Source organism: Panthera uncia, chromosome D2 (assembly GCF_023721935.1).
Source record: "Panthera uncia isolate 11264 chromosome D2, Puncia_PCG_1.0, whole genome shotgun sequence".
Classification (NCBI taxonomy): Eukaryota; Metazoa; Chordata; class Mammalia; order Carnivora; family Felidae; genus Panthera; species Panthera uncia.
The window spans coordinates 3205510-3227217 of record NC_064818.1 but is presented as its reverse complement, the minus strand read 5'-3'; the positions used below and the strand labels follow the sequence as shown (position 1 = coordinate 3227217).

At 37.2% G+C, this 21708-nt stretch overlaps 1 protein-coding gene across 1 annotated transcript in view; it reads right to left on the bottom strand.

Moving 5' to 3' along the window:
- Positions 1-21708, bottom strand: part of PCDH15 (protocadherin related 15) — a 741840-nt gene that overhangs the window by 350530 nt on the left and 369602 nt on the right. The window contains exon 8 of the mRNA XM_049646661.1: positions 10337-10449. Coding sequence (XP_049502618.1) covers positions 10337-10449 — 113 coding nt within the window. The remainder of the gene's footprint in view (positions 1-10336; positions 10450-21708) is intronic.

Below are 21708 nucleotides of genomic sequence, written 5' to 3'. Positions count from 1 at the left end.
TTGGAGAATTTCGCTGGAGGGCTAAATTTATGCTTCCACTTTCTCTCTTTGATTAGGAATTGCATTCATTAACACTTTTTTTCCTAATCGATTTAGATTGCTAAAATACATTTACTCAAGTTTCCAACCAAATAATTTATTTATTAGCACTAACAATGCTATTCGTTTTCAACGTTCAAAGAGCGAGGCATTTAGACATGCCTGCCTTGAGATTCAAGCATGAATTCCTTGGACTTTTATTTGAAAGCCAGTGCTTACAAAAGTCTAAACATTTCCCTGTAGAAAGACAACATGTTGTTATTGAATTCTTTTTCAAGTGCAAAGTGAATCATTGTAGAACAGATACCTCTGAAGTTAGCCATAGTAACAAACAAACAAACAAACAAACAAAAAGAATGGGGCATAGCACTACTATGATTCTGACAAAAAATATGATACTTTAACACAATTATAAAAACAGTTTAAAACAGACAAAAGTAATTTATGCTGTTACAGGCATACAGTGGGTGTTCTCAGGTGTGTGAGGGGCAGTGACCAGGAGAGGGTGGTGAGGCATCTGGGGTGTTTGTAATACCCTTTTTTCCGTACATATGGATGCTCCTATTTGTGAAAACTCATCGAGATACACACTTTTCAATACAAATGTTACTAAAGAACTACCATCAACTTGCTCTCCCAAAACATGCACATAGGTTTCCCCTCCTCCCACCACTAGTAAACTAGTTTATGGCCACTAGTTTATAGCAAGGTAGTCAACTAACTTACGGCCACTCCAGAGCACATGGTACAGTTTAATAAAGGCTGATCCAGGAAGGGGCTTCAACAACCAACACTGCAAAGCTATTTAAGCATTACAGACGCTTGCCTCTTCTAGTACATCGTTTCGTTAAAGGCGGGCTCCAGAAGTAGGCTCTGCCTTTTGTACTTTTCCATTCAGTGCTTCTCAAACACTGTGTTTCCTGAGCCCTGGTTCTGATGCCTCAGTATCACGTGAGGTTATGGTTAAGGCAGATTCCTGGGGCTCAGTCAGATTTCCTCATTTGCATTTATTTGTCTGTTTCCTTATTATTATTTTAATGTTACCCTGCCTTGCCTTACTGGGCTCCAAATGACGTTAATATACGGTTGGTTCTCACACTTTGGTGCCCTGAGAAACACAGGGGCATCTTGACTGAGTGGGGGGAGCCCTGAAATCTGCCCTTCAGAAACAAACACATCATATGGTCCTGTCCAGCTGCTAGCCCCCCGCAGATCAGTTAGGTCCGTGCACCTTGTCTTCTCTCGCTCAGGTTTCCAGGAAGCTGTGACACTAAGGGTGGCCTCAGCCCAACTCTGCTCTGGCCTCACGGGCAAGTAACTGTTCCTTTGTCAGCTTTAAGCAAAGTTTTGTATTTCAACTGGATGGAACGGATGGACATGAACAGTGTGGGGGGGACCTTGCTTGTGTGAGGGAGTTCTCCTTAGGGTCCAGCTCAGCTCACTAGAGTCCTACTAGTGTTGGGGCCAAAGCTCTACTGACAGTAGGTTATATCTCCTTTCTGTGAACGTGCACTCTTCTTTTGAAATGTCTTAGGGAGATGTGGCAAGCCTGTGTTGCCCAGGTCAAAGATGATATTAATATTAGCAACTAATTAATAATTGAAATAAGTGTATCTCATTGCTTTTTGACCCTTCTTATAAAATCATAGTGCCTTAAATTTACAGACATTCTTTATTTAAACTTTAATACTCTAAGGAATCAAAGGATGTCCAAAGAGTTTGACAGCAAGTGGATTTATAAGTCACTAAAAAATATCTGAGGACTTAAAAAGCCATATAATGATTTACCAGATAAAATGCAAAACACCGCTTTGTATATTACACACAAATACTGGTTTGTCTGTAATGTCATAAGTGTAGCAAAGAAATACATCCTTGGCTGGAAATAAATACATTTTCTGTTTGACCAACAAGAAAAACATCTTCACTAGACAGAAGATAGACAATGCACACACGGCAAAAGTTCATAATATGACAACACAATAATTTGGACACACTTCCCACCAAAGGAATATTTTTAAGAAAGTGAAGTATATTGTATCTTCACTTGAAGAATATGCCCATTCTGTTTATAATTTATTGCAATGAATCTGCAAAGTTCCTGTATATCTTTCAATAATAAAAGTCTTTCTTCGTGTCTGAGATACAAACCGGCACCAGAATGACTAAACCAATTTTGAATGATTTAAAGAAGGAAAAAATCAGTCACTTTAGGGAAGACACGAGCTCAGGAACCCCTGCTAATCACAGATATGTCAGACTCATTGGCTGGTGCTTTGAACATAGGAATCATCTTGGCTATAAATAGCACGGCCAGCCAGAGACAGAATTATGATAGTGATAAAGTAGTAACTTTTTCTGGAATGCTCCTGTTTTATCTCCCTCATTTTGCCATGCCATCTGCCTCCCCAGTCAGCAGAGGCCCATGCAGCGTTCTGATCCTGTTCCAACTGGGTTTTCTCCCAACAGCTGAAGTGTCTTATGTGAACTGGTCAACTGGAAAAGTTCATCTTGGAATATCTGAATTTCACAAAAACCCATCAATAGCCCAAAAAACTGATCTCCAAGTGGGTTATTTTTCAGAGCCTGGAAAATAGGGAGAGCGGGAGTTTAGTGTTTCAACTATATACCAGGTTATTCTTTTTTAAAGAAAAGGCTTATTTATTTATTTTGAGAGAGGGAGGGAGAGAGAGCGAACATGAGCTGGGAAGGGACAGAGAGTGAGAGGGAGAGAGAATCCCAAGCAGGCTCCACACCACCAGCACAGAGCCCGGCGTGGGGCTCAAACCCACAAACTGTGAGACCATGACCTGAGCTGCAACCAAGAGTCAGATGCTTAACCAACTGAGCCACTCAGGTGCCCCTGTACCTGGTGACTCTTGAGAAAAAATAGTGAGCAGACCTACTGAACTCACAAGGTTGAGAGTATGTCTAAAGTTTTCCATGGGGAAAGGAGCTTATGAAGATCCCCTGGGAATGGCTGCAGATGTACGTAGACGCATGTACTGGGGAGGTATGGCAAGGACCACTCAGAAAGCAGCTTCATTAGAACATTTTACAGTATTTTCACTTGCTGCCGTACTCATACAATGACCTTTGCAGACAAGGGGGACTTGCCGAAATCAAGGCACCGTGACGAGAATGGATAAGTTGTTTTTCCTCTTCCAAGCACCTGCAGGTCACCTTGTGAGGAAGGAAGGAGGCCAAATAAACTATCACCTCCGTGTTTCTGTCGGCAGCTTGCACATTTGGATAGACACTGTATTCAACTGCTATGCTGTATTTCTGCTCTGAGGGCACAATACGTTCTTTCCTTTTATTAATTTCCATAATTGTCATATTACTAAATAATTCAGGCTCACGCTTAGAATTTTTTAGAATTGGGGACAACCAGAAGGATGTACAAGTATACAGTGTTCTTTTGAGGAAACAAAAATAATGTTTTATGTGTTGATCTTTACTGTGCAAATTTTTAAGAAGGAACATAAAATTTGTTTTGTGTGTGTTGGGTTTGTTAAGAAATGTGCAGAGTTGGGCTCCTGGGTGGCTCAGTCGGTTGAGCGTCCGACTTCGGCTCAGGTCATGATCTCATGGTTCCTGAGTCCGAGCCCCACGTCGGGCTCTGTGCTGACAGCTCGGAGCCTGGAGCCTGCTTGGATCCTGTGTCTCCCTCTCGCTCTGCCCCTCCCTGACTTGTGTTCTGTCTCTATCAAAAATAAATAAAATGTAAAACAAAAATAAATTAAAAAAAAAAGAAATGTGCAGAATACACGAAAAGACACTTTTCCAAATAAGGTACCCAGTTGGCTAACAGACACATGAAAAGATGCCAACATCGCTCATCATCAGGGAAATACAAATCAAAACTGCATTGAGATACCACCTCACACCTGTCAAAGTGGCTAAAATTAACAACTCAGGAAACAACAGATATTGGTGAGGATGTGGAGAAAGAGGAACCCTCTTGCACTGTTGGTGGAAATGCAAACTGGTGAAGCCACTCTGGAAAATAGTATGAAGTTTCCTCAGAAAATTAAAAAGAGAACTACTGTTTGACCCAGCAATTACACTACTAGGTATTTATCCAAAGGATACAAAAATGCTGATTCAAAGGCACATGAACCCCAATGTTTATAGCAGCTCTATCCACAATAGCCAAAGTATGGAAAGAGCCCAAATGTCCACTGACAGATGAATAGATAAAGAAGATGGAATACTACTCAGCCATCAAAAAAGAATAAAATCTTGCCATTTGCAATGACATGGATGGAACTAGCACGTATTATACTAAGTGAAATAAGTCAGAGAAAGACGAGTATCATATGATTTCACTCATATGTGGAATTTAAAATACCAAACAGATGAACATAGGGGAAGGGAAGCAAAAATAAGATAAAAACAGAGAGGAAGGCAAACCATAAGAGACTCTTAAATACAGAGCACAAACTGAGAATTGATGTAAGGGAAGTGGGTGGAGGATGGGCTAAATGGGTGATGGGCATTAAGAAGACACTTTTCAGGATGAGCACTGGGTGTTCATGTAAGTGATTAATTACTGGGTTCTAGACCTGAAGGCTAGACTATTCTATATGTTAACTTGAATATAAATTTAAAAATTAATTAATTAAATTAAAAAAGGAACCTAAAATTAAAGATGAGCATGTATCAAACGTGTTGATGAATTTCCAAAAGTATCAGTCATTAAGAAATCCATGCAGCGTTTGCTATTTCATTACTAATAAGAACTAATCCTTGACATTTTTGTGGGATAACTTCTCTAAAATATATAAAGAACTTTCACTCTTAATGGACTCCAACTTCCTCACCTTAGTGATTCTGCTACTAGGGCAGACACAGTTTATTGTCTACTGACCTGCCAAACTGAGATGTGGGGCATGTCTGTGCTTTGTCTGTGAGCAGGGATCTGTTAGGACAGGGAGAGCACACTCAGCTCGAGTATTTCCCCCATAGCATTTGTCTTGCTTCCTGTGGATGGAAACATCATGTCCGAGGTTTTCGGTCCTAACCCCGGCTCACTAGAGACTCCTGGTCAATCTTCCCTAAAGGGAGTATGCACGCCTTTCTTTGCCCCTGTTTATTTCTCCTTTTTCTGAGAGTCTGACAAGACTCATGTGGCAGCAGAAAGAACAGTAACTTATACTTCACTATCTCCTCAGCAGACGTAACTGATTTTGACAGTTCCGTTTTCATGGGAGATGCCACCCTTCTTATTCTGAGATGTGATGACTGATGTCTGTGGCCCTCAGCTCCGCCTCTCTGCTTTTGACACCTGCGATCTTTCGAATCAGCAAAGTTCTCCATGGAAAATACGTGTGGTGGGTAAATGATCCAGTGTCCTGAAGGCAACATGGAGTGACTTGACCTATTTCTGTTTTAGCAACATTCTGTTGGGAACGTGCAGGGCCGGGGTAGGAGAAGCAGCTGAGGTTGGAGAGACTACCTGCGTGAGAGGGTGGCCTTGATGGTGGGGGCCAGAGAACTGCCATAGGCACAGGGGCTGGGGAGATAGGCAGGAGAAACCCCAGAGCTACGTGGAGAAGACCCAATGGTGACTGGACGTGGACCGCAGGACAGGTGTCTGGGGAGCTGGCATCTCCTAGATGGGGTGCCCGGCCGACTGTGCTGGTGGTGAGCCAAGAGAAAAGCAGGAATAGAAGGCTTCAGGTTTCCACAGGTGCTGAGTGTGCTGCACTCTCAACACGACACTCTTGCATTGCCCTGGGACTAGTTATCCAGCCGGTAATTGCAAACATTGATGCAGACCTCAGAAGGGAGGTCAGTCTAAAATCGTCGTTTCCATACCTGCGGTTTCCTTGAGGCAAAGCCTCCACACATTTCTGTCTCTTCACCACCAAGCAAAATGTCAGGCACCTCTTAAGGGCTCAGAAAAGACGTGGCAAACTGAAAACCAGCAAATGCCAGATGCCTTAAAAACAAGCGAGCCTGAGTTTTCCACTGAATCTCTGTGAAGTAGAGTGTAATGAGTATCCCCGTTCAGATAGAGCCCAACGATCTGTGGCATCAGAAACCCATGTGCCACGTAGCTGTTCTCTTGAGCCTCAGTCCTTCCTAGGATGCACTGTTTTGTCACATGACTGGAGCAAAGTAACTCCCCAGGATAACCGTCACATCAGCACTAATATTTAAGCTTGCCAGTTTCAATTCTGTGGCTCATTTTTTGTGTCAATATATATCTTTTCCTTAGGAGGAGGTTTTTTTCCTTTTTTAATATAGTCATAAATAGCTTTAAACTCTGCCTTAACATAGGTCTAGCCCTCCCCCTCACCCCCAAGTGATTGAATTTATTTGAAAAGTTAATTGCAACTTTTTTCTGGCAATAGACACAAGATAAAGTTGTACTGAACGCATACACTTTCAAAAGTATGCATGTACTGTGGATCCTGAGAAACTTAACAGAAGACCATGGGGGAGGGAAAGGAAAAAAAAGAGGTTAGAGAGGGAAGGAGCTGACACTTAAGAGACCCTTAAAAACTGAGAATAAACTGAGGGTTGATGGGGGGTGGGAGGGAGGGGGGGGTGATGGGTATTGAGGAGGGCACCTTTTGGGATGAGCACTGGGTGTTGAATGGAAACCAATTTGACAATAAATTTCATAAAAAAAGTATGTATGTAAATATAGTGACAATGTAGGTACATAAATCTACCAGCTTTACAAGTTTTCTTGTGCCAGGGAGAAAACTAACACGACAATTCATCGAGCACCTTGTATGCAGTATACACGAATGGGGTAGGGTCTTGGGCCACAGTGTGAAGACATATATTACAATCTGCACTACTGCAGAGGTCAAGAGAAAATAAACAGAAAAACTGAATGTAGAGTGATCAGAGCCACCATAGGGACAAGCAGGGATGTAAGAAGAAGCCTCCAACTGGTGGCCACGCCTTTCCAGAGGAAGTGAAGCCCACTGATGCTAATTACTGGTGCCTTGGTGCAAACCAGCCTCCCATGAGAAAGGATAGGATGATTCAGGAGGCAAGGGGGCGTCTACAAATGCCCGGAGGCAGAGAGAACAGGGCGACTGGAGAGTACTGCTAGTGCTCCAGGATGGCCAGACGGAAAGCGTGCAGGTAGACTAATGAGGGCTCCGGTTGATAGGCTCAGGGTGTGGACGGACAAGGAATACAGGTCAGCGTGCTAGACGGGAGAAGCAAGCCAGTGGGAAAACGTAAAAATCGGACAGACCATAATACAATCCTGTCTGTGAGCCTCGTTTGAACCCATGGGATTTAGATAAAAAGCAAATTCCTTTTTAGATAAAAAGCAAATTCCTTTTTAGATAAAAAGCAAAATGTTTGAGCAACTGCCAGGCAGTGAATTGTTAATAATTTATCCATTAGATATTTGTATTAGATATCTGGAGCACCAACATATGTACTAATAGTTTTGTTGTTGTTGTTTTTTAATACTACACTTAAAATAACAAAAGAGAATTTTCTGGGCTTTGCTAATGAGACTTCATGCATGAACTAATTCATGATCACCCAGAATCTAAAATATGCTTTTGTATTTCTATCTCATAGTTGCTTTTTGCTTTGTAACTATGGTGATCACGTAACTTTTCATCCAAACTGGGATGGTTTCGAAAGTGAAAGAGATATTATGAATAATTACACAAAGACAACAGGCATGAATATGAACCATCCTGAGCCAACCAAATGTGTGATTCTTATTCAAAATGTGTGCTTCATTTTAAAAATGCTTAAGTGATGACATTTATTTTAGATTTGGAATAGCGTCTAGAAATGGAATGCCCTTTCCTCTTTTAACTGGACAAGTTCCAATCCTGTAATATCTTAAAGCTGGTGAACTACTCCATTTTCTCTTCCTAGTCTCACCTTTCCATTTTTGTAGGATGCTGAATGAATCACTGGCTGAGCCGAATGAAATAAAGATGATAAATCTCTTAACCATGACACTTACCAGCTGTGAAATGTGCATGTATCTTTTTAAAGCAGAATTCTCAAAGTCTAGGAGAAAATGCTTCATTTTGTTTTATTTTTACTTAGCTTCCAAAACAGAAATTGGGATCAAATCCAATAAAAACTTTTATGGCCAATGAAAAATGAAGCATTATTAAAATAAGAAAAAAGGGAAGAAGCTGAAAGACCTACTAGAGAGAACTGCCAGATTGTAGCATTTCAATGGATCCCTCTACAAAGCCACAATATTCAGCTATTATTTAAGCAGGTGGCACATTATTATTCTTATAGATTGATACCTTTGCTTATTATCCCCTTGACTGCACACAAAACACAGTAATTTGAATCTAATAATGTCTGTAAAAACTTCCATTAATAATATATAGTGTTATTAAACCATAAAAAAATTATCTATGGCCTGTTCTAATTGATTTTGGTCTCTGTGATTGATGGGCTGAGTTTCACCATACCTGGGTATGCCAGGACAACTAACCTTGTAATAAAGGAAAATCACTGATTTCAGGTTTGAAATGAGGCGGTTTGGAAACACTGCTTCATCAGGTTTCTCACCTCCCACAGAGAGGAGCACCACAGGAGTATAAGCAGATCGCCGGTAGACAATGGAAACGTATTTTTGAGTTTTATATAGTTCCATGATAATTAAAATAGTGCAAGAAGATAAATCTCATGCGTGGCCATTTTACACAAATGGTAAAAGGAGTCTGTCTTTGTGGAATGAGTCCCAAGTCCTACTAAACAAAATCCAAGGAAATAGTCTTACATGAGGTTCTTCCATATTCTGCCTCTATACCTCGTTTCCCCATTAACCACTCATAGCCGCATACATCATGCCTCCTCGTTTTCACTTCTGCTCTTCCTTATGTTCAAACATAAGGAACTTCTATCCATTGGCCGAACTCTTCCTATGAAGCAACACTGAGCTTGGCATAATCTGCAAAACATCTTCTCTGAGTCCCCAGATTAATTGATATCTCCCTATTCTGTGCTTTTCCAGCACGTTTTAGTGGTCCTCCTATTAGCAGGCTGATGTGTTATATTTGATTTATCAGCCTATATAACTCTTTGCCTTCATAGACTACAAGTTCTTCAAGGACAGAAGACAACCAACTAATCTCAGGATCTGGCAATGCACAACAGGATCAGTGCTCACAAAATACATCCTAATTTGAGCTAACATTAACTGTTTGTCTACATATGATTGTCTGCAGTTGCGGTGACACATATTTAAGCCACACAACCATTCCTAAGCAACGGCATCTGGGTGGAGTGAAAGAGTATGGCCCTCACTTAGATGCTGCTTTTTAGTGAGGTTAACTCTGAGTCAATCACTCACCTTACCTGAGCTTAGTTACACATTTGTACCAGTGAGCATACGACTAAGGTTGTGGCTCTAATTCAATGAAAAATGAACTTAACTTGTACAATGTACTTGCTCAGTAAGTTTCCCCATCTTACTTCCTTTTAACACTTTTAAATTAAAAAACAAATATCCTAGGGATTCATTTCTATAGTTATGGTTCTCTGTGTGTAGATATGAGAAAGTCATATAATACCCATTGTTTAGATTTATCCCATGTTCTTGCCTGTGTCTGTTCTATTAATTAGAGTGCCCTCCATAAATTACCATTATTCCTTCCCTGTCCAGCTCAAATATTACCTTCCCAGCAAAGTCTATCAGAATTAACTGGCAGATCATCTGGATTTCCACAGTACCTTTTAAATGATTTTATTACAATACAGTAAATATTATTAAACTGTTGTTGTAATGCCAAGTGCATTCCCCTCGCTTTGATAATTTTTCCAGTCTGGGATCATTTTTCAAAATAAAGAAAATAATGAGACATATATTAAAAGAATTTATGGAAAGGCAAGATCTTTTGTTTTTATGTTAGAAAGAGCAACAATAGTTTTAAAATAATACATTATTAAAATAAATAAATATATGAATGCATGCACATTTAAAATATAGTTACTAGTGAAAGTTTTGTGGTCAAAAATTAGTTTTTTTGGCAAGAAAAATTAAACCCTAGAAGTGTAACAAAGTTATATTATGTAGTATTATATACATTTGACCAGGACATTTATTACATATAAAAATGCTCAGTATTTGAATCTCATCATAATATAAACAGATATTTTAAAAGAACACAACACAATAGAACTGCCACAGTTCAATTTTTTTAACAAAAACATTGGCTAACTGCTGTCAGATTAATTTTATGTTTTATAACATAAAAGAGCTACAGTAGCTGCTATTGGTTTCTTTGATTAGCAGTTTAGAAACACAAGGTAATAAAAAATTAATTTAATTTACCTTAATAACCAAATCAAATTTCTGGTGAAAATCTCTGTTTACGGGCTCCAGGAGGCTAAGTTCTGCCGTCCTAGGATGCATATGGAAAAATCGTGGGTAATCCTCCGGAGTCCCTGAAAGACAGTGAGATTTCAGTATTAATTGAGAACAAGAGGTAATATGTGTGTGTGCTATATCTGTTTTTCTTCATCAACCGAGGAACAAAATCACAATTTCATTAGTAAATTAAGTTTCAAAATTATGCAGTCTAGGGAAAGGAGACACAAATGTAGTATGTAATTAATTAGCTTATGAGTAAGAAAGATGGAAAATATTTCTTGTTTGGATGGTTTTCTAAATATATTTTATTAGGAGAGCTCTTTAATTAACTTGAAACTTCATCACATGAAAAGAGATACTAAGTGTAGGGAGAGCAAATTTTGAATTATAAAATTGTGTTTTAATGGTGCATAAATCTTAATTATGGTCTGCATGGTCTTCTACCATATCTTGTAATAAACAAAGACTAGTAATTTGTACCAAATATCAAGCTGCTTGAAAATTAAAATGAACATATTCTGTTCCAGCTGGTAAAATATTTTTCTAAAGGCAAGAATCCAGCCAATTACATCAATCATATTAAATCAAAATACATTGATGATACTCTTAATGCCTACAGAGGATATTTCTTAAATACAGGCATTATAGTGAATTGAAGCACATTTCTTCCTGCAGAAATTTTCTTCAATTTCATTATCTTCCTTTGTTTAACATGATATTCTTTGTCTCAAAGTGAAGAAACAGTAGAAGTCATATCATGTAACTATGGAATATATTATGCATTTGGCAAAACAGTAACTGTAAGAATAAAATAACTATGGCTTCCAATTATTAAAGCTTACTTTGTGCTAAATGCTTTATGTAAATTATCATCAATAAGTCTGTAAATCATTCCCATTTTACAGAGAAGGACTTGAGAACTTTGAGGTATTAAATAATGTGTACAAGATCAAAGGGACAATGTAAGATAGAGCTTGAATTCAAATCCAGGGTGCGAGAAGTGAGACATATCAAAAAATGGGTTAATTTCTATTACTTCTTTGCTTCAACACTGAGACAAGAAGAGAAACTCTCCTGGGGCATTATGTGAGAGGAAATAAAAAAGTTTGCCGGTACAATAGACTTGAAAATCCAGAAATAGTCAAAATTGCACATGACAATTTAGCAGATGATAAAGGAATCATCTCCAAACAGTAGGGGAAAATGGATTTTTGAATACTATCATTTATCAAATAGAAGAGCCATACAGAAAATGATCAAATTGCATCCATTCTTTATACTAGCGTAAATCTCAAATAGAGAGGATATTCATATATAATAAACAATAAAACAATACAAGTGCTAGTAATAGATGAAACCACAGATGAATTCTACTATAATGTGAGAGTGGGCATATCTCTCCTAACTATGGCTCAAAATCAAGAAGCAATAAGGGAATAAAGAGATAAATTTGATGACATTACAAAATGGCTTGGCAAGACACAATAAACAAAGTAAAGCCACAAGTGACAAGCTAGGGAAAATATTTGCAATTAACAACAGATGCAAAATGTTCAAATCCCTAACATATGTAGATTTACAAATTAGGAAGGAAAAACATCATCTGTACATTAAAAAAAAAAACAAAACAAAACACAAAACACTGAGAATAAAAAGAGTTCACAGAAAGAGAAAGGTAAATGACTCTTCATCATACACAAAGATGCTCACCTTTATACACAAGAAGAAAAATTCAAATGAAAACCACAACGAAATTCCATTTGTTACTTGTTAGATTAGCAATGGTCCCAAGTGGACACTCCACTCTATTGGTGAGCCTGTGAGAAAAAATGTACTTCCAGACATTCCTGGTATTATTAAAAGAGTGTTACAAACTTATGATGGAAAATCTGGCATAGTATATGAGAATGATGTGAGTATTGGGGAATTCTGAGAAGATGATATCAGGAATCTATCTTCATGTAAACAAGAATTGGCAAGATCTTTCTGACACAGCTATTTTAGAACTCCGGAGTTTATTTCAGTGTTCCAACTTCTGGAGTAAGGTTTGGACAGTAAAATATGATTAATTTCCATCAATTACAACTCTTAGCACAGTAGCAGTTACACATCTCCCACCCCTCTGCCACTTGGCAGGGAGCTGGGCACATATTCCTGTAGCAGCTTGCACACTGCTGCTGGGAGTAATTATGGGCAAAAAGGACCATGTCCTCTAAATATCAGAGATCTGTGCCCTCATCAGTGACTGCTGTTTCTAATCACAGAGATGCAGGTGACTATTGTCACACCTACCCTTCTTGCTGTAAGCCACTCCACTTAGACTGAGGAAATTTCCAGGGAACTCAAAGGGCTAGCAACCTTTTTACCCTATTCTTTTTTTCTCCCCTTTTCCCTTTGGAAGCCAGGCATTAAAAGCAACTACACATGGAGGGAAATTAGCAAGTCAACGTGCATACCCAGGGGAAGTCATAGCTCAGAAACTACTTGAGAAGACCTTAGGTTTACACCTCAGACTAGTCCTGAGCGCAGAGACAGACTACAATAAAGAAAACATATATACATGTATATACATACACACACATATACGTGTATGTATATGTGCATGTGTATGTATATGTATATGTATATGTATATGTATATGTATATGTATACACACACACAAACACAATTAAACAAAAATAGATATAAAAACCAGTAAATTCTGGGAAGGTGAAAACTTCTGATTTCCAGAATTACCACATTATTAGATTCAAATGTCCAGTTTTCAGCAACAACAACCACAACACAGGGTATATACAACAACAACAGCAACAATAACAATGACACAGGATATACATAAAAACAGAAAAGTATGGCCCATTCAAAGGGAAAAAAATGAATAGAAATTGGCCCTGAAAAACACCTGATTGATGAGTTACTAGATAAAGATGTTAAAACAGCTGCCTTAAAGATGCCCAAAGAAATAAAAATAGATGTAGAGAAAGTCAAGAAACTTATGTATTAATAAAACGGAAAAGAGACAAATAACCTGGAAAGAAACTACAGGAAACTATAAGAAATTCTAGAACTGAAATAAAAAGTTTACTAGAGAGGTGCAAATTTGAGCAGGCAGAAGAAAGAATCAATAAACTTGAAGCTAGGGCAATGGAAATTATTGATGCTGAGTAACAGAAAAAGAAAAAAAAAAAACATGATTAAATAAAAGGGAACAGTGCCTAATTGACCAATAGGGCACTATTAACAAGACCAACATACACATTGTGGGAGTCTCAGAAGGAGAAAAGAAAAAGAATGTTTGAAAAAATAATGGCTGAAAACTGCCAAAGTCTGATGAAAGATAGAGATAGAGATATACATCCAAAGAGCTCAATGAAATTTATTAAGATAAATTTAAAGAGACTCACACCAAGACACTTCATAATCAAACACAAAAGACAAAGACAAGAAGAGAATCTTGAAAACAGCTAGAGAGAAATTACTCCTCACATACAAAGGATCCTCAATAAGATCATCAGCCTCTTTCTTATTAGAAACTTTGGTGGCGGGGCGCCTGGGTGGCTTGGTCGGTTGAGCGTCCGACTTCGGCTCAGGTCATGATCTCATGGTCCGTGAGTTTGAGCCCCGCATCAGGCTCTGTGCTGACAGCTCAGAGCCTGGAGCCTGTTTCAGATTCTGTGTCTCCCTCTCTCTCTGCTCCTCCCCTGTTCATGCTCTGTCTCTCTCTGTCTGAAAAATGAATAAACATTAAAAAAAAAAAAAAAAAAGAAACTTTCGTGGCCAGAAGACAGTGACCCTATTTATTCCTAGTACTAAAAGAAAAAAAAATGTCAAAAAAGAATTCTATACCTGGGAAAACTGTCCTCTAAAGTGGCAGAGAAATTAAGACTTGCCAGATAAAAGCTGAGAGAGTTCATTACTACTAATCCAGCCCTGCAAGAAGTGTCAAGGGAATCCTGCAGGTTACAATGGGCAGGCACCAGGCAATAATGTCCAGCAGTCGGGGGAAACAAAGATCTCGCAAAGGTCAATGTATGGGCAATCACAAAAGCTCGTATTATAGTACCAAAGTCTGTAACTCTAATTTGTGATTTCTACATAATTTAAGAGACTAAGAAAATTAAAAGAATTATTACTTTATGTTTTCAGGCACACAATATACAAACATGTAATTTTGTTACACAGACTAAAAAGGTGAGGATTTAACTGGAAAAGATCAGAGTTTTGTATTTTTTTTTTAATTTCTCTTAGAGAGAGAGAGAGTTCAGGAGCAGGGGAGAGGGGCAGAAGAAGAGAGAGTCCCAAGCAGACTCCATGCTCAGTGCAATGCCCACTGCAGGGCTTGATTCCCTGTACCTGGGATCAGGACCTGAGCCAAAATCAAGAGTCAGACACTCAACTGACTGAGTCACCCAGGTGCCCCAGAATTTTATATATTGTTAAATTTAAGCTGGCATAAATTTAACTTAGAGTGCTATGGCCTTTGGATTTAAATATAATTCACATGATGAAGACAAAGAAAACAGTTATAGAATACACACAAAAGAAAATTAAAAAAAATAGAATTTAAACACTACAAAAAATCAACTAAACACAAAAGAAGACAGTGCTGAAGCAAATGAAAATGAGAAAACTTTAAGACTATGGAAAAAAAAAATCAAAATGACAGAAGTCCCTCCTTAGCAGTAATGACTTTAAATGTTAATTAATTAAACTCTACAGTCAAAGACAGAGATTGACCAAATGGATTGAGAAAGAAGCATGATCCAACTATGTGTTGCCTACAACAGACTCAGTTTAGATGTCAAGACACAAACGGATAGTGAAAGGCTGACATATGCTAGAGCTTGAGGGCATTATGATAGATGAAATAAGCTCATCATAAAAAAGATAAATACCACATGATTCTACTTATATAAATTACTTCGTCACAATCACAGAGACAATAGGTAGAATTGTGTATTCCGGGGGTCATGGGGAAGAAGAGAATAGGGAATTGATGTTTAATGTGTATAAAGTTTCAGTTTTATAAAATGAAAAGAGTTGCAGACACATCCTTATAAATGTAAGTAATATCACTAAACTGTATACCTACAAATGGTTAAGATGGGAAACTGTATGTTATGTATATTTAACGACAATTAAAAAATTGAAGAAAGTCATAGTAGCATCTATTTTTGACCCAGAAATCCCACTTCAAGGAAATTTTTGCATTTTCATAATAAGTAGTCACCATTTAAATATACATCAAGAGTGGTCTGGTTGAGTAAATGATGATACATCCTCAAGCAGATAATAATTGAAATGTAAAAATTAATGATAAATATCTTTACCTATTACTATAGAATTATCTTTAGTTATAGAAAGTGACAAAACAACTTGGAGAAAAGTGCATATATATACTAACTTTTAAGAAAGAGGAGTATACACACATACAAATAAAAGGAAATATATACACATAAGTGTGTATATATGGATGTTAGGAAAAATGATAAACTATAACATTAAAAAAGTGTTATGTATGAGAGAAAGAGGGAATGTTTTGAGGGAATAGGCAATGAAGCTAGATTAAACGAGCTACACCACTGTTTTTTTTTTAAATTTTAGAGCCATATGAATATTATATATCATTATAAGACATTGAATACAAGGACATCACAAAAATAAATATTAAATTTAAAAATCTAAGTGTTTGGGGCACCTGGGTGGCTCAGTCGGTTGAACGTCCGACTTCGGCTCAGGTCACGATCTCACAGTTTGTGAGTTCGAGCCCCACATCAGGCTCTATGCTGACCGCTTGCTCAGAGCCTGGAACCTGCTTCAGATTCTGTGTCTCCTTCTCTCTCTGCCCCTTCCCCGCTCACGCTTTGTCTCACTCTGTTTCTCAAAAATAAATCAATGTAGGGGCGCCTGGGTGGCTCAGTCGGTTGAGCGTCCGACTTCGGCTCAGGTCATGATCTCACGGTCCGTGGGTTCAAGCCCCGCGTCGGGCTCTGTGCTGACAGCTCAGAGCCTGGAGCCTGTTTCAGATTCTGTGTCTCCTTCTCTCTGTGACCCTCCCCCGTTCATGCTCTGTCTCTCTGTCTCAAAAATAAATAAAAAAACGTTAAAAAAATTAAAAAAAAATAAATCAATGTAAAAAAAAAAATCTAAGTGTTTATTCATTTGGTGAAATAAATACAAATAGAAAACGACCATTCCAGACAACTTTCAAAGATAGTACCTTAATGTCTTGTTCACAGTATAATGTAGCTCTACAACAACTGAAATTATAAAAACAGAAACAAAAACAAAGAGTCTGTAGTAATAATATTGTTCATGTTAGCGTTGTTAGTCTAAGATGGTTATGGGAGCATTTTGCCAGCAATGAAATGAATAGTAATGTGATGTCTTAACTCTATCACCCTGTGTTAAAAACTAAATTCTTATCAAAGAAAATTGGATTGCCATAGAAATTTAAGGAAATTTATGCCTATTTCCCAAGTTTTTATATCGTGGCCATGTAGGAATTTATAATCGGTCCCAGTCAAATGTTACTGCTGAATAACATTATAACCTCTCCTTTGGTAGAGCAAAAGCAATTATGATATACAACTTATATCCAGATGATTTTCAATGAAAACTTTCAAGTGACCCCTGAATGTTGAGTATCTTACAAAAGCCAGGCTATTATTGATGTATAAAAATGTTTCCAAGAACAGAAGTGCATGTCTAAGTTCAAGGACCCTATAGATTCACTTAATTTTCTCATTTAGAAGATGTGATATTCATTCCACTTAGCAAAGCTATACTTAATTCATTTACAAAAGTTGCTTCTTGGTTCCAGTTCAAGATGGTGATATGGGAAGACCCTGAACTCACCTCCTCCATGGAGCACACTGAATTACACTTATTAAGAGAACAGTTGCTCCTGAAGAAGAACTGAGGGTTGACTGAACAGCTACTGAACAACCATAGAGAGAGAACAGCAAGAGAAAAGCAAGAGTGACAGAGACACAATAAGGAAGGGACTCCCCTCCCCCACTGCTGCCAATGGCAGTGGAGAGGGACAGTACTGAGGGACCAGGAACAGAACCTTCTGTCTTTGGGCACAGAAATAAAGCAGTGGTTTAAAAGAGCAACTAGCATGTAGAAGACACAACATGAGAACTCCGGAAAGCAGCAGAGGAACCCTAGAATGCTCTCCAGGTCAGAGGTACTAGAGAATGATAGTCCCTGGTTCACATTCCCACCCCACCTTAAAAGCCTAAACAGGAGCAGAGTCCAGACCCCATGACAGGTGGGTCCAGTCATCTCAGTGAGCTTGTGACTTCAGTGAACCCAGGGTCTACAAGCTCACAACAATCCTGGTCATACTGGGGCACAGAAAACAAAGCCAGGGTTTAAAAGGGAGCTCTGAAAATGCTCTCTCCCCCTCCCCCTTAGAAGCCCAGACCAGAACAGGGTCTGGAAGCTATACGGGAGGGGTTCAGATGTCATAATTAGTGGGTGCTGATGCCATAACTGGAAAGTCAGACTGTCACAGAAAGTTGGCAACCGCAGCAAGCCTAGGATTTGCAAGCCCACACCAGCTCCTTGCATGCTGGGACACAGAACAAAAAAACACTGGTGTAAGAGAGTCAGGGAACTGAAGAAAAATTCTTTCCCCCTCAATTTAAAAGCCCAGACAGGAGCAGAATTTAGCTCAACAATGAGCTTGAGTCCTCAGGGTGCCTAGTGTCCATAAATCGACACCAGGCACCCTGTAGTGCTGAACACAGAAAACAAGCTGTGGTTTATGGGTTTTGTTTGTTGTTTAATATTTATTGTATTATTATTATATGTTTTTTTTTTTTTTACTTTTTGTTTTTACTTTTTAAAATTGTCTTGCTTTATTTTGGTTTTACTCTTTTTTTATTTCTTCTTCCTTCTCTTTTTTCTTCTTTTTTCCTCATTTTTAATTTTTTTTTATTATTATCTTTTCTTCCCATTTATTCTTTTTGTAAAAAGCCATGGTTTAAAAGTGTAACTAGCATTTATAGCCACAGCTCCAACCAACCATTAAAATTCACCAAGCATACATGGTCTGGATAGGGAACACTGTACACAAGACCAGTTGTTCAACTTTAGGACAATTAACTTTTTCCCAATCCATAGAAACACAAACAGAATGTCAAACAAAATGAAGAGACAGAATAATATGCTTCAAAAAAAAAAAAAAAACAAGAAAAAACTAAAACAAAATAAAACAAAAGCAAAAACAAACAAAAAAACCTAAATGAAACAGAGATAAGCAATATACCTGATAAAGAATTTCAAGTAATGATCATAATGAAACTCACTGGGGTGCAGAAAAGAATGGAAGAACTCAGTGAGATCTTCAGTAAAGAGACAGAAAATATTAAAATGAAATAATCAGAGTTGAAGAATACAATGTCTAAAATAACACACACACACACACACACACACACACACACACACACTATAGGGAATCAATAGTAGATGAGAGGATGCAGAAGAATGTGTCAGCCATCTGGAAGACAGGGTAATGAAAAGCACACAAGCAAAACAACAAAAAGAGAAAAGAGTTTTTTGGTTTTTTGTTTTTTTAAATGAGGACAGATTAAGAGACCTCTTGGACAACATAAAGTAAACAAACATTTATATTACAGGGATCTCAGAAAAAAAAGAACAAGAGAAAGGTGTAGAATCTTTATTTGAATAATAATTGAAAAAACTCCATAACCTAGGGAGGGAAATAGACATCTAAGTCCAAGAAGCACAGAGAATTCCAAACAAGATGAACCCAAGGAACTCTACACCATAGCACATAATAAAATGTCAAAGGTAAACAATAAAGAGAGAATCTTAAAAACAGTGAGAGAGAAACAAAAAATTACCTAGAAGAGAAAACCTATAAGGTTATTAGCTGAGTTTTTAGTAGAAAGTTTGTAAGCCAGAAAGCAGTGGCATGATATATTCAGAGTGCTGAAAGAAAGAAAAAAAAAAAAAACACAAAAAACAAAAACCTACAACTAAGCATACTTTACCCAACAAGATTATCATTCAGATTTGAAAGAGAGATAGAGTTTCCTAGACAAATAAATTATACAGGAGTTTATCACCACTAAATCAGCCTAATACAAAATGTTAAGACCACTCATTTAAGTGGAAAAGATATGACCACAATTAGACATTAAACAATATGAATAAAAAGATTTAAAATATGAGAACATATATATATATATTCTGTTATATATATTCATATACATATATATATATATAACATATATATATATATATTCATGTTATATATATATATATATATATATATATATATATATATATATATAACATGGAGAGAATGGAGTAAAAAAAATAGAAGGGGAAAAAGAAAGATGATTTTTTCTCTTTTCTTTTTTTTTCTTTTCTTTTCAGAATGTTTGAACTTAAATGACCAAACTAATATGGACTGCTATTTACTTAGGATCTTACATATGAACCTCACTGAAACCACAAACCCCAAACCTGTATAGAAAACAAAAAATAAAGAGAAAGGCAAAGAATCACTACAGATACTCACTGACCGCAAAAAGAGCAAGAGAAGAAAGGAACAAAGAAGAATTACAAACTAAAAAACAGAAACAAAAAACAAAACAAAAACAAAAACCAGAAAACAAATTTTTTAACTGTTGGTAAGTACATACCTATTAATAATTACTTTAAATGTAAATTGTCTAAATGTTCCATTCAAAAATCAAAAGACACAGGGTGACAGAATGGATAACACAAACAAAGAAGACCCATCTATATGCTGACAACAAGAGACAGACCTCAGACCTAGATAAATACAGCCTGAAAGTGAGGAGACAGAAAAATATTCACCATGCAAATATGGAAGTGGAAAAAATCCAGGATAGTAATATCAAACAAAATAGACTTTAAAAGAAAGACTGTCATAAAAGACAAATAAGGACACTACTTAATTATGAAGGGATCAATTCAAGAAAAAAATACAATTGTAAATATCTACACACTCAACACTGGAACATTTAAATACATAAAGCAGATATTAATGGACATTAAGAGATAAATTGATAGTAATAAAATGATAGTAGGCAACTCTAACACTTCACTTACATTAATGCATAGATCATCCAGACAGAAAAACAAGAAAACAATGTCTTTTAATGATACAATGGACCAGATTGACATAACAGATGTAAACAGAACATTCTATCCAGAAACAACAGAATGCACATTCTTTTCAAATGCACAAAGAAGGAACATTATCCAGAACAGATCACACATTAGGTCATAAGATAAATCTCAATAAATTTAAGAAGCTTGAAATCACACCATGCATCTTTTCTAAGCACGTTATAAAACCAGAAATCATAAAAAAAATTGGAAAAAAACATGAACATGTGCAGACTAAACAACATGATACTAAACAGCCAAAGGGTCAATGAAGCAGTCCATGAATAAAAAAAAAATACATGGAAGCAAATGAAAATGAAAACTGAATGGTCCCAAATTTCTGAGATGCAATGAAAGCAGTTGTAGGAGAGAAGTTTACAGCAACATGGGCCTACTTCAAGAAATAATAAAAAATACAAATAAACATCTAACCTTATGCCTAGAGAAACTGGAAAAAGAATAAACAAAGCCCAAGGTGACTATAAAGTAAATAGTAAACATCAGAGCAGAAATAAATGAGTAGAAACCAAGAAAACAGTAGAACAATTTATGGAACCAGGAGCTTGTTCTTTGGACAGATAAAAAAAATTGACAAAACTTTAGCCAGACTCATCAAGAAATACATAGAAAGGACACACACACACACACACACACACACACACACACACACACACGAATGATCGTTGACACCACAGAAATACAAAGGCTTATGATAGAATACTAGGAAAAACTACATGCCAACAAACTGGACCACCCAGAAGAAATGGAAAAATTCCTAGAAACATATAATCTTCCAAAATTGAACTAGGCTGATACAAAATCTGGACAGATTACAAGAAACAAAATTGAGTTAGTAATCAAAGACTACCAAAAAATAGAAGTCCAGGACTAAACGGAATAACAAATTAATTCTAAAAGGCATTTAACGAAGAGTTAATACCTATTATTCTCAAACTATTCCAAAAATAGAAGAGGGAGAAAATCTTCCAAATACATTCTATGAGGCCAGTATTACCCAGTACCAAAAATTAAAGAGACCACAAAAAAAGATAACTACAGGCTAATATCCCTAATGAACACAGATATAAAAATCTCCAACAAACTATTTGCAAATCACATACAATAGTACATTGAAAAGATCATTCACCATGATTTGG